The sequence below is a fragment of the Pelodiscus sinensis genome, chromosome 18, assembly GCF_052426305.1.
Source record: "Pelodiscus sinensis isolate ZL-2025 chromosome 18, ASM5242630v1, whole genome shotgun sequence".
Classification (NCBI taxonomy): domain Eukaryota; kingdom Metazoa; phylum Chordata; order Testudines; family Trionychidae; genus Pelodiscus; species Pelodiscus sinensis.
The window spans coordinates 32,397,782-32,411,933 of record NC_143069.1 but is presented as its reverse complement, the minus strand read 5'-3'; the positions used below and the strand labels follow the sequence as shown (position 1 = coordinate 32,411,933).

At 49.9% G+C, this 14,152-nt stretch overlaps 1 protein-coding gene across 5 annotated transcripts in view; it reads left to right on the top strand.

Annotated features, from left to right (window-relative positions):
* The window catches only part of KASH5 (KASH domain containing 5), a 40,953-nt gene that overhangs the window by 17,915 nt on the left and 8,886 nt on the right, over nucleotides 1-14,152 (top strand). For all 5 annotated transcript variants that reach the window (XM_089770114.1, XM_025183571.3, XM_089770115.1 and 2 more), the window contains exons 12-16: nucleotides 932-991; nucleotides 3,297-3,361; nucleotides 6,994-7,081; nucleotides 7,955-8,083; nucleotides 8,859-8,962. In XM_089770114.1, coding sequence (XP_089626240.1) covers nucleotides 932-991; nucleotides 3,297-3,361; nucleotides 6,994-7,081; nucleotides 7,955-8,083; nucleotides 8,859-8,962 — 446 coding nt within the window. The remainder of the gene's footprint in view (nucleotides 1-931; nucleotides 992-3,296; nucleotides 3,362-6,993; nucleotides 7,082-7,954; nucleotides 8,084-8,858; nucleotides 8,963-14,152) is intronic.

The following is a 14,152-nucleotide window of genomic DNA, read 5'->3' as shown; positions in this document are numbered from 1 at the left end:
GGCACTTTGCCGTTCTGTGACTCAGTTTCCTCACCTATACAGTGGCTGTAACTATACTAACCTCCTTTTGTAAAGCACTTTGAGATCTAGTAGAATCCTAGAACACTAGAACTGGAAGGGACCTTAAGAGTTCATCAGGTCCAGTCCCCTGCCCTCATGGCAGGATCAAGTACCTTCTAAATCACCCCTGAAAGATGTCTGTTTAACCTGCTCTTAAATATCTCCAGAGATGGGGATTCCACAACCTCCCTAGGCAATTTATTCCAGTGTTTAACCACCCTGACCAGTAGGAAATTTTTCCTAATGTGTAATATAAACCTGCCTTGCTGCAGTTGAAGCCCACTGCTTCTTATCCTATCGTCAGAGGCCAAGGAGAACAAATCTCCCCACCCCCCCATGACATCCTTTTAGGTACTTTCAAACTGCTATCCTGTCCCCTCTCAGTCTGCTCTTTTCTAAACTAAACAAGCCCAGTTCTTTCAGCCTTCCCTCATAGCTCCTGTTTTCTAGACCTTTCATAATTTTTGTTGCTCTTCTCTGGACCTTCTCTAATTTCTCCACCTCTAATTTCTCCACATCTTAAGGCACAAAAAGCCTTAAGAGCTAGGTGTTATTAGTGTCACTGATGTGTATTTACACACCCAGCCAGTAGAAGTTAGGGCTCCATGCAGGGGAAGTGCTCTGGCCTGTGTCATGTGGGAAATCTAGCTAGATAAATACAGTGGTCCTTGCTGGCCTTAAACCGATGCAAATTGTGGTCCTGGTTGTGCTGCCAGTGCTCCTAATGCCCAGCAGGTGTCATTGCAGCCTCACAGTTAAGATCAAAGTCAGACATGTCTAATAAGCAGCTGGCGGCAATAATCTATCAGAGCCTCCTTTGAAGCAATAGAAGTCACTGTGATAGAGTGAAGCTGTTTTTTGTTTTTTACAGACAACAAATCATGCCGAAGAGCTGACGGCCATGCTGGCGGAGTACAAAACAGTAGTACAGGTAATGAGCACCCAGTCCCTACTATGCTCCTGCCTATCTGCTCTGTTGATCTCTTCACCTGATTCACCAAAGAGCTTGGATCCTCCCTGCCCAGCTCTGTGTGCACTCTCTTTATCCTCCTCCTTGAGCAGTGGACCATGGAGAAGACAGGTATCCTAGGCTTATTCACGCTTTTGTGCAAGGCACCAGTGAGACCTCATCGGAAATACTGTGTCCAGTGCTGGCCACCTGAGTTCAACAAATGGGGCAAACTGGCCAGGAATGAGTTTAAGCTGGAAACTAGAAGCAGGTTTCTAACCATCAGAGCAGGGAGTTCCCACAACAGCCTCCCAGGAGGAGTGGTGGGGACAAATACATGTTTGATGTTGGAGCTTGGTATGTTTATGGTGCAACAGGGTGACCTGCAATAGCAAGGGGATTAGATTCAATGACCCAGGAAGTCCTGAAGGTTCTGCTGGGCCTGTATCTCACTTACTCTGCTCCTGCACCAGGACCAGGAGGGGGTGGTGCGTGAGAGGGGCAAGGTTAAGGTGGCTTTAAGCCAGTGGTCTGCAACCTTTTTGTGCCTAGGATCACTTTTTTGAATTTAAGGGCAATCCAGGACCTGCCCTATCCAACTCATTCCAAGCCCCCCCCCCCCCCCACCCATTACTTACCCTTCCCCACCCTCACTCACTTTTACTGGTCTGGGGCAAAGGTTCAGGAGGGTGTGTAGACTCTGGGCTGGGGCTGAGGGGTTCAGGTGCAAGAGGAGGTGAGGGGTGTGAGTGGGGGTGCAGGAAGGGCTCTGGGCTGGACAGAGTGTTGGGATAGAGGAGGGGATCCAGGGTGCTGGCTCTGAGAGGGAGCAGGGTGTGGGAGGGGGATGTGGGGTGCTTGCTCTGAGAGGAGGGTCTGGTCTGAGGCAGGAGAGAAGATGAGATGTTGGCTCTGAGAGAAGGCAGTTTCCCATTCATGGCCAATGGGCACTGCCAGTAGAAACCAAAAACCAAGATATGAGATATATTTGTTAAAAGATACCATGGGGATTATTACTCCAGTCAGTACAGGTTCGGCATTTTAGAACTCACTCCTCAAACAATTACATTTAAGTGTAAGAGAAATAAACATGAAAATGAAATGCACAGAGCAGTCAACACACTTGAAATGACATACTTAGAAAGAATAAATTACAGAGAATATCTGTGCAATGCAGGAAGTACAGAGCAGTAACCACAATACAAATGTGTGTTGGGATGTGAGTGTGAAAGGGATTGTGTGTAATCCAGATATTGTGCGCGTGTGTGTGTGTGTGTGTGAGAGAGAGAGAGAGAGGAGCTATGAGCTGGCTGCTAGGGACATCTCAGAAACAGTGCACTGTCTCTGGCCCTCACCATTCAGAGCAGACCTCAGACCATAGCAGCTCCCAGTCTGTGTCTCCTGTGCCCTGCTTTGCAGAGATGGGGTACAGGGCAGGAAGGGGAAGAGGGAGAGAGTGTGCGCACATGAGAGAGGGTGAGAACTGGCTGCTGAGGAAGTCTCAGAAAGAGGGCACTGGGGCTGCATTTCTTAAGTAAACCTCACACACTCAGGGAATGCTCTGAGTCCAGGCCAGTCAGGCTGGCCTCCCTCTTCCCTGCTCCAAGGAGATGGGGTACAGGAGCAGGGGGACACCCTGACATCAATGCCCCTCCCCCTTCCTGCTGTGCAAAGGCAGCCGCCCAGGAGCAGCTGCAAGAGGGAGAAACATGGGGGGGGGGGAAGAGCACCTCAACACAAGCTGCTAGCTGTGGAGCTCTGCTTATCAGCAAGCCTGCCTTCCTACCAAAGATTGCTACCAACTGGGAGAGTCTCCAGGATCGAGGGGTTGGTGATCACTGGTTTAAGCCATCTTTGTGCTCCTTGTGTTGTGGGGCTGTGGACGGGGTGCCCTGGCATAGGTTAGTGTGACCTCCGGGTTGCTCTAACTTAAAGTCCGCTTCCCATGGTCTCCTCTGGCCATGCCTCCAGTCTGGCCCCTTGTGAGGCTTGGGTAGTGGAGAACAGCCACAATGCCATGTGTTCTGGTCATGCCCCGAACCACCCCTCTATGAGGGAGCTGAGCCATTATGCACCTTGCACGGGGCCACAGTCTCAGAGGGCCATTTCTGCACCACGTTAAGGGTACTTTACTGTGCCAGGGCAACTAAGAGTGGTGCAAATGTAAGAAGAACTAGGCCCATTGGCTGAAGCAATGCCTGGTGATCCGGGTGCTTTGGGAGAACACAGCCACCACCCTGGCTTGTGTGACAGAGGAAGCTCCAAAGGGTCTGTCCTTCCTTCACAGGAGCTGAGACTGGAAACAAGCCAGCTGCAGGAGCAGCTGAGCCAAACCTACGAAGATCTGGCCATGTAAGTGCTTCTGAGCAGCCCCTCATAGATATGCAGCCCTGTTCATCATCTGTGCACCAGCCAGGCTGGCACAGAGGGCAAGGAGAAAGTGTCAGAAACCAGGGTGTGAGCGGTCATGCCTAAAGGTTAGAGCCGGAGCCCATAGCTAGGAATAGGTCAAGGCCAAAGCCAGAAAGTGGCACTGAGGTCACAGCTGGTTATCTGGTTTGAGGTGAAGTAGGAGTAGGGCTGGGTTCAAGGCCAGGGACAAGCAAGAGCTATCACTGAGTTCCATGAAGCTACCAGAGCATAGACATTACCGAGAGCAGCCCTTAGAAGGCACCTTCAGCCCCTGAAGAAGGAAGGCAGCAGCTGCACTGGTAAATCCAGCTAAGAGAGTTCCGCAGCATACACTCTGAGGTCAAAAGCCTGTAGCTTCCTGCTCAGAGTGCTGGGCATTTCTGGGCTGCAGTTCATGCACAGCTGCATGCCACTGGCTCTCCAAAAGGAGCTTCCTAGGGTGCCCTCTAGCTATGCCTCCACTCTGCCCCTGTGGGGCTTGGGTGCCTGGTGAACACTGTATGTACTGTATGGGAATTGCCAGGCCAAACCAGCCCTATCCCCTGACTCCTCCCGCAGCCAGCTGCTTCCCAGGGAAGAAGGGACAGTCCTGGAATAACCTGCTCAGAAGGGACCTTCGGGCAGATGAAGTCGTGGTTTGTTCCCTGAGCTATGAACTAGCCTGTCTAATCTCTCCGTGTCTGTCTAATGAGGGCAGACACACCCATGCACTCTGTGGCATGGGTTAGCTCTCTCCAGAGCCAATGGCTGGAAGCTGAATCCAGACAAATTCAGACTAGAAATGAGAGACAAATCTTAACAGAGTGCAACAAACCACTGGAACAACACACCTCGGGGACAGGCAGCTCTCTCCACTGGTCTTTAATCAAGACAGTGTCTCTTCGTGAAAGACCTGCCCTAGCGCAGCCAGGAGTGAAGGATTCAATTCAGGAATCCCTTCTTGTGTGTTCTGAGTGATGATGAGATGATCCGGCAGACCTGTGCCTGGTGCCAATGTCCTCATTTTAAAAAGGATGTTGCAAAGTTGGAGAGGGTGCAGAGAAGAGCTGCAGAAATGATTCACAGGCTGAAAAAATAATGCCTTGCAGCGAGAGACACAAGGAGCTCAGTCTGTTTAATGGATCCCAAAAGAAGGGGGAGAGATGGCTTGATTAGTGTCTGGGGAGAAAATCCTGGGTAGTAAAGGCCCTCTAATCTCGTGGAGAAAGGCAGAACAAGAGCCAGACGAACAGACTTAGATTAGATAAGTGGCAAAATGACACAGGAGTTGTAACTAGGATCTTGTCCTGTCATGCTCCATACCAGAGCTCTGTTTATAAAGGGGAATCAGCGATCAGTACATCAGTACACAAGGTGTTATGGACAGTCCTACGGCACTTCTTGGGCTATTGGGCTAGTCATTCATTAAAACTTCAACACGTCCTTTTTATATGGAACTGCAAGCGCACTGGGACTGCTTTTACAATTTGTGGGTGAGGGGTCTGGGCACTGGTCATTATTTGGCAGGGGTGTGGGAAAGGTGGGAGGAGGAGAGAGAGAATCTGACATACAGGAAGGGGAGCTCTTGCTGCTCTCACAGGGTGGGATGCTGACCCCAAAAAACCAGCAAGAGTTGCCAACTTTCCAGGATTGTCCTGGAATCTCCCGAAACTGAAGGTTAATCTTTAATTAAAGATTATGTCATGTGATGAAACTTTCAGGAATGTGCTCAGCCACAGCAGGCAGCCCTATCTCCAGCAGCACCTGGGGACAGCCAGCCCTGAGACCTGGCATTTCCCAACTAGCCCATCCCTGCTCCTTAGGGTGGGGCAGCATTGTTCACAGGAGCTTCTTCCCCAGAGCTACTTTGAAACTCAGCTTCCCTCCCTGTTAAACCTCAGGGTAGCTGTGTAATGTGAGCTCCCTGTTTTGCCTCTGTGGCCTCCACTCAGACCCCAGTGCGTGAGATGAAACTGAGTCACATGGTACATGTGTGTCAGAGACACATGTCCACTAAGGGCCAGCCCGGGGACAGAACAAATTTCACCAGGACTGCATCTGCTCAGAAACGGCTCTGGTCCAAAAGCTGCATGCAGAAACACTCTCCTCTCTTTCCATCCTGAGACTCATGATGGTCGGGCTCAGGCTGGCCTGTCTGGTAACTCAGTAAAAGCGCTGCAGGCACTCCACACCCTGCAGAGGTGAGATGTGCGGTTTGAGCAAGGTTTCTTCCTGCCTTGTGCTCAGGAGGAAGCTCTGGGGCTAGGAGGCCACATGAAGAAATGTTGGGGGTGGGGTGTCAGTTCAGTTTGCTTAGCAGCCCTTCCACATTGGGGGTGGGATCCTTCCAGACCCAGAAGAATCAGGTTTCTGAGCTCTTCTCTGTCCCTACTGCCGTTGCATCAACAATAATAAAGGCTCAGAGTTAGGAAGGACTGTGGCTACGGTATTGAACTCGAAATCTGGCTTAGTTCCCAGCTCTGCCAAAATTACCTTTAATCTCTCTCTGCCACAGTTTCCCCATCAAAAGATAATAATCCTTCTCTTGGCAGTTTAGATCAGTGTTTCTCAACCAGTGGTATGAGTACCCTTAGGGGTACTCAAGAGAAATCTGGGGGGGTACATCGACACAACTGAAATTTGTTTTAAGTTTTATTATTTTTGTCCTTTTTATACCCACTCAGCTACAATTAAATTGTTTAAACAAATGTGTTGCAATAGTAGAAAAAAATGTTGTGCGTCTGAAAACTGTAGGTACCTGGGGTACTTATAATTTTTTTAAAAGGGGTACTTTATAAAAAAAAAGGTTGAGAAACACTGGTTTAGACAACTCCTGCTGTGCATAGATATAGCATCCACAACATGGGGGACCCTGATCTAGTTCAGTGCGGCACTGGTGCTGCTGCCACACTGCTTAAGAACACTTGAATGAGTTTTCCCCATCTTTGCTCACCTCAGGCTCATTTTTAATGACGCAAACTGCTCTCATATGACAGCTGTCAGTGATGGAAAAGTCACTTCCAGCCCATCTGCAATGCAGGGGAGTGGCACTTGGCTTATCACAATGTTCATACAGCATCCCAGGCACCATGTGGTAGTGTTCAATCCATTGCAGATAGCTAGCAAAAAGAACTTGGCCGTCTGTGGCAGATCTGCCAGAGGTTGTGTGTTCCCAGCTCTGTTCCTGCTTCCCCAAATCAAGCAATTCCCACCCTCGCTATGCCCAGTGCTATACAAACACTGAACATAACGATCCTCCCAGCCCTGCAATTTTGAATTCAGAGCTGATTGCAAGGAATTTAATTGGCCTTAACTGTAATTAAACCACCCAGATTTCAAATGGTAAAGGTTAAAAAATAACCAAGAGCTCCGGAAGAGCTTTAAACTTGCCTGAGTGTGGCCAGGAGCTGACCTCTTCGAACTCCTGGGGACAAGACTGTGAAACTCATAGCCACATGAATCTGCTGGGGCCAAGAATTTACTACAATTCAGAGAGAGGTTGGCTATTCATATGGAAAGCCAGGATATCCCAGAGGTTAAACGACTTAATGCTGAGGTCTGAAAAGGAAAGAGACCTGACTCTGTTTATACAGGCTGCTGAAGGAGGTGCCCCACGAGCTTAAACCCCACTGTCAGCTTCCTGCACAGCCACTCTGCGTGGAGATAGAAGAAATCCAGCAGGTAGGGGGAAGGGAAGCTTGACCTGGCAAGCCCAATTAGACTTGTGCTTTGATCCTGTGGCAGAATTCACAAATCTGGCCAGGTTACGCCTGCTCTGTCCCAGAAGGGAGGCCTCACAGGAACTGTGTCATCAGAAGCAGGCTGGTCCCCAGGCGCTAACAGACTGAGGGGAATTAACTGCTGGAATGGCTGTGATTGATTGGCTGTTTTTCTGAAAACAAGGCATCACTTTTGGCCTTAGAAACTATGAATCAAGGCTGCTCACTTGCTTACTGGTACAACTACCATGGAAATATCTCCCCCAAAGTAGTTTTTCACATCCCTTCTAGCCTCTGTGCAATGTCACTTGGGCTGTTCCCTCGGACCTGGACAGCACCACCACTTCCTCCCAAAGACAGGGAACTCCCCACTCCAGCATCAGCAGTCCTAGAGCGTCTGTGGGGCAGGGCTGATACATGGAACCACAGACGGATTGTATTAGAAACACCCCAAGGAGCTCTGAGCTGGGAGGAAACAGTCCGGGATTCAGGATTGAAACGATAGGGAATAACCATGCAGGGCACTGTCATCTACAGTTTTCACAGTGCTTAATAAAGTGTAAAGCAGGGTCCTCATATGCAGTATGCCCGGGGGTAAACTGAGGCACGGAGCAGTTTCATTCCTGGTTTTCATAGGCAGCCAGTTATTTTGGGTGCCTCAGCCAGTTTGAAGCACAAAACACCTCAGTTTTAGAAGCCACATGGGCTAGGCAGAGCAGGACTTTGCTGCAGACTCCCTGGGCTCTGCTAGGACTTGGCCTGTTGCCAGGAACAGTTCACATGAGGATAAATCACTGTTGCATGTGTACTGCCCCTTGCCCTGTTCTCCCTGCAGGGAGGAAAAGTGGAGGCCAGTCTGCCCAGCCCACTGTGTGGGGTGTTGCCAGCCTCAGGAGGTCCTGCGCTGGTGCAGCTGCTTGTGGGGAGGAGCCCAGTGGCTGTCAGGGCTGGAGCAGAGGAGCAGGTGAGAGTGGGAGCCATGGATGGAGAGGGAAACAGTATTCAAGCTCTCACCAGCTGGAGCCCTGCCCCTTTACTTGACCCTGAGAGCTGCCATGCCCTGGCCAGATGCTGGGCTAAATACTCAGATTAGTGAAATCTTGCCTAGTTGAACACAGCACTGGGCACTAGCTGGGAAGGAAATGTTCATGAAAATGCCAGCTAAGGCCTCAGGATGTGATGGCGTGTCTGTGCGCTCCCTTATTTGCAATGCTCTCAGGAGCTGCAGGGGCGCTCTCCCCTCAGTGCCACGCCAGGCATTGGGTGTGGGGCAGGGACTTGGTGGGAGGCATGCTTCATTTGCAAGGGGGACTAAACACTCATGGTGGCTCCATTTCCATGAGTAAGAAGAGTCTAGAGGTTAGGAGGGTGAGGCCTGGGCATCAGGACTCCTGAGGCCTATAGTGCCTGTGGTGGAAGGGAATGTGGTCCAGGGAGATAGCGCCAGGATATTTTGTTCCCGAGTCCCAGAGACAGTGAGGGCTGGCAGTTACAGCAGGAGAGAGTGAACACGTGTCAGGACTCCTGGGTTCTATTCCAGCCTCTGCCCCTCATTCAAAGCATGAGCGTGGTACGAATCGTCTCTCATGGGTGGCTTGAAAGGGAGCCAGTCACACTCATGTGGGAACTCCTGGGCTTAGCTTCCCCAGGAAGTGCTCTAGGAACTTGGGGCAACAGCCACCAGATGCTTGCCTTAACCAGCAGTTGGTCACACTGACTGATGGGACTTGTTTCTACAGGCGGTGAGCATGGTCGACTGTACCCCTGCATGGCTGGCTCAGCAGAGCCCCACCGGGGAAGGTGAAGCCCTGGCTGAACAGCAGCAGCGACTGATGCCAGAAAGGTACAAACAGTAGGAGGGATGTGGAAGCTGCTTTCTACCCCAGTTCCATTCTGCCGGCTCTTCCCTGAGTTCCATCGGGTACTGCCTGGAGCTTGCCCTGCAAGGCTGTCAAACCACAGGAGGCCTGGAGTCCTTCATGGAGAGGAAGCCCAAGACTGACCATCTACCCAGCCATTTTATAGTCCTGCAGCCTCAGCCAGCTGGCCCGGGCCATCTGTGGGCCTTTTATTGCAGTGTAGACACAATAACTGACATAATTTGCATCTACTTCAGTACCACTGGGTCTAGCCTTGGCCCTGAACCGTTGTCTGAATCATAGAACACTAGAACTGGAAGGGACCATGAGAGGTCACCGAGTCCAGTCCCCTGCCCTCACGGCAGGACCCAATACCATCTAGACCAGTGGTTCTTAACTTTACTGCAGCCTGCACTCCTTTGGTTCTCAAAATACGTTCTCAAAATACGTACTCCTTATTAAAAATCATTGAAGTAAGTCAGTTTTAAACCTAAGATATATTAAAAAAAAATCTGGCATATCTCGCACCCCAGGGGCTGCGTGCACCCCAGGTTAAGAACCACTGATCTAGACCATCCCTCATAGATGTCTATTCAACCTGCTCTTAAATATCTCCACAGATAGAGATTCCACAACCTCCCTAGGCAACTTATTCCAGTGTTTAACCACCCTGACAGGAAGTTTTTCCTACTGTCCAACCTAAACCTTCCTTGCTGCAGTTTAAGCCTATTGCTTCTTGTCCTATCCTCAGAGGCCAAGGAGAACAAGTTTTCTCCCTCCTCCTTGTGACACCCTTTTAGATACCTGAAAACCGCTCTTATGTCCCCTCTCAGTCTTCTCCTTTCCAAACTAAATAAGCCCAATTCTTACAGTCTTCCTTCATAGCTCATGTTCTCTAGACCTTTGATCATTCTTGTTGCTCTTCTCTGGACCTTCTCCAATTTCTCCTCATCTTTCTTGAAATGTGGTATCCAGAATTGGACACAGTACTCCAATTGAGGCCTAATCAGCACAGAGTAGAGTGGAAGAATAACTTCTCGTGTCTTGCTCACAATACTCCTGTTAATACATCCCAGAATCATGTTTGCTTTTCTTGCAGTAGCATCACACTGCTGGCTCATATTTAGCTTGTGGTCCACTATGACCCCTAGATCCCTTTCTGCAGGACTCCTTCCTAGATAGTCACTTCCCATTCTGTGTGTGTGAAACGTATTGTTCCTTCCTAAGTGGAGTACTTTGTGTTTGTCCTTATTAAACTTCACCCTACTTACCTCAGATCATTTCTCAGTTTGTCCAGATCATTTTGAATTATGACCCTATTCTCCAAAGCAGTTGCAACCCTTCCCAGCTTGGTATCATCTGCAAACTTAATAAGCGTCCTCTCTATGCCAATATCTAAATCATTGATGAAGATAGTGAACAGAACTGGTCCCAAAAGAGACCCTTGCAGAACCCCACTTGTTATGCCCTTCCAGCAGGATTGTGAACCATTAATAACTACTCTCTGAGAACGATTATCCAGCCAGTTTTGCACCCACCTTAGAGCAGCCCCATCTAAGTTGTATTTGCCTAGTTTATTGATAAGAAGATCATGCAAGACTGTATCATATCCCTTGCTAAAGTTTAGATATACCACATCCACCGCTTCTCCCTTATCCACCAGACTCGTTATCCTATCAAAGAAAGCATCAGATTAGTTTGACATGATTTGTTCTTTACAGATCCATGCTGCCTGTTACCTATCACCTTATTATCTTCCAGGTGTTTGCAGATGATTTCCTTAATTACTTGCTCCATTATCTTTCCTGGCACAGCAGTTAAACTGACTGATCTGTAGTTTCCTGTGTTGTTCTTATTTTCCTTTTTATAGATGGGCACTATATTTGCCCTTTTCCAGTATTCTGGAATCTCTCCTGTCTTCCATAATTTTTCAGAGATGATACCTAAAGGCTCAGATACCTCCTCTATCAGCTCCTTGAGTATTCTAGGATGCATTTCATCAGGCCCTAGTGACTTGCAGACATCTAATTTTTCTAAGTGATTTTTAACTTGTTATTTTTTAATTTTATCTTCTAAAACTACCCCATTCCCACTAGTATTCACTATGCTAGGCATTCCTTCATCATCAGACTTCATGAAGACCCAAACAAAGAAGTCATTAAGCACCTCTGCCATTTCCAAGTTTCCTGTTACTGTTTCTCCCTCCTCACTGAGCAGTGGGCCTACCCTGTCCTTGGTCTTCCTCTTGCTTCTAATAAATTTATAGAAAGTCTTCTTGTTTCCCTTTATGTCTGTAGGTAGTTTGAGCTCATTTTGTGCCTTTGCCTTTGTAATCTTGCCCCTGCATACTGATATTGTTTGCTTATATTCATCCTTTGTAATTTGTCCTAGTTTCCACTTTTTATATGACTCCTTTTTAATTTTTAGATCAAGCAAGATCTCCTGGTTAAGCCAAGGAGGTCTTTTGCCATACTTTCTATCTTTTCTACGCAGCAGAATAGCTTGTTTTTGGGCCTTTAATAAGGTCATAGAATCATAGAATAATAGGACTGGAAGGGACCTCAAGAGATCATCGAGTCCAGCCCCCCACCCTCAAGACAGGACCAAGCTCCGTCTACATCATCCCTGACAGATGTCTATCTAACCTGTTCTTAAATATCTCCAGAGACGGAGATTCCACCACCTCCCTTGGCAATTTATTCCAATATTTGACCACCCTGACAGTTAGGAATTTTTTCCTAATGTCCAATCTAAACCTCCCCTGCTGCACTTTAAGCCCATTACTCCTTGTCCTGTCCTCAGAAACCAAGAGGAACAAATTTTCTCCTTCCTCCTTGTGACACCCTTTTAGATATTTGAAAACCGCTATCATGTCCCCCCTTAATCTTCTTTTTTCCAAACTAAACAAGACCAGTTCATGAAGCCTGGCTTCATAGGTCATGTTCTCTAAACGTTTAATCATTCTTGTCGCTCTTCTCTGTACCCTTTCCAATTTCTCCACATCTTTCTTGAAATGTGGCGCCCAGAACTGGACACAGTACTCCAGCTGAGGCCTAACTAGTGCAGAGTAGAGCGGCAGAATGACTTCACGAGTTTTGCTTACAACACACCTGTTGATACAACCTAGAATCATATTTGCTTTTTTTGCAACAGCATCACACTGTTGACTCATATTCAACTTGTGGTCCACTATGACCCCTAGATCCCTTTCCGCCATGCTCCTTCCTAGGCAGTCGCTTCCCATCTTGTATGTATGGAACTGATTGTTCCTTCCTAAGTGGAGCACTTTGCATTTCTCTTTATTAAACCTCATCCTGTTTACCTCTGACCATTTCTCTAACTTGCTAAGGTCATTTTGAATTATGTCCCTATCCTCCAAAGAAGTCTCAACCCCACCCAGTTTGGTATCATCTGCAAACTTAATAAGCGTACTCTCTATCCCAATATCTACATCATTGATGAAGATATTGAACAGTACGGGTCCCAAAACAGACCCTTGAGGAACTCCACTTGTTATCCCTTTCCAGCAGGATTTAGCACCGTTAACAACAACTCTCTGACTACGGTTATCCAGCCAATTATGCACCCACCTTATCGTGGCCCTATCTAAGTTATATTTGCCTAGTTTATCAATAAGAATATCATGCGAGACCGTATCAAATGCCTTACTAAAGCCTAGGTATATGACATCCACCGCTTCTCCCTTATCCACAAGGCTCGTTATCTTATCAAAGAAAGCTATCAGATTAGTTTGGCATGACTTGTTCTTCACAAACCCATGCTGGCTATTCCCTATCACTTTGAAAAACTGCCAACTCTCTTCAGTTGTTTTTCCCCTTAGTCTTGCTTCCCATGGGACCTTACCTACCAGCTCTCTGAGCTTACCAAAATCTGCCTCCCTGAAATCCATTGTCTCTATTTTGCTCTTCTCCCTTCTTCTACCACTAGCCAATTAGCCCGTCATAAGCTGGGATTTTCAGGTCTCTCCTCCACGTCGGTCTTCTCTCCTGGGCCTCTGGTCTCTCACACTGTGTCTGTGTCTCTCTCTCTCTCTCTCTCCTCCTACTGCCTCCCCCTCTGTCTCTCTCAGCTCTCCTCTGCCTCCTGCCTCTCTCTCTGTCTCTTTCTTTCATTTCTCCTCCCCCTCCTGCCTCTCACTCGGGGGACCGTGGAGCCCAAATGGCTGTTTGGGCTCTGCACTCCCCATGTTGCATGGGGGGGTGCGGAGCCCAAATGGTCGCTTGCGCAGCGTACTCCCATGCGGCGGCCTGGCTGAGCAGTGCAGAAGTCAGCCGAGAGCCAAGGCGGGAGGTGAAGGGGCTCAGCCAGGCCTCAGCGGGGAAGGAGAGGAGGGGCGGGGCAGTGATGTACACGGCCAGGGGGCGGGGCTGTCTACGTCACCGCCCTCCCCTCTCCCGTGGCGGCGCAGCTGAGGGGTGCATCACTCAGCACCACGGCGGGAGGAGGAAGGGGGGCCGTGACGTACACGGCCCCACCGCCTGGCCGTGTACATCACCGCCCTGCTCCCCTTCCTATCCCACTGGGCCCACCTGAGCGGCGCTCAGCTGGGCCCCAGTGGGGGAGCAAGCAGCGGCAAGTGGCCTGTGGCTGCACCCCCCCCTCGTCCCATCCAGCTCCATGGCCCCTGATCCCCCCCCCAGCTCTGCTTTCCACCCCCTCTTCCTGCCGGCCAGCCCCACGGCCCCCCAGACACCTCCCCACCAGCGCTGCTTCCCTCCCCCTTCCTCCGGGCCCCCCCCATCTTCCCCTCCAGCCCCACAGCCCCCAAACTCCTCCAGCTCTGCTTCCCACCCCCGTTCTGGCCAGCCCTGCCCCTTTCCCCTCCCTGTGTGGTGCCCCCCTTCCTCTCCCATCCCTTCCCCTCCCTCCCTCCCTCTGCCCCGTGGCATGCTGCGTTGCTCCCAGCTGAGCGGCGCTCTGGCCGGGCCCCGGCGGGGGAGCAAGCGGCAGCAAGCCCTTGCCGCTGCTTGCTCCGCCACCGGGGCCCGGCCAGAGCACTGCTCAGGTGGGCCCGGCGGGAGCGGCGGTCAGCTGAGAGGCGCAGCGCGCCATGGAGGGAGGGGAAGAGGGCGGGGCCGGCTGGAAGGGGGGTGGTAAGTAGAGCTGGGGGAGTTTGGGGGCTGTGGGGTTGGAGGGGAGAATGGGGGAGGCCC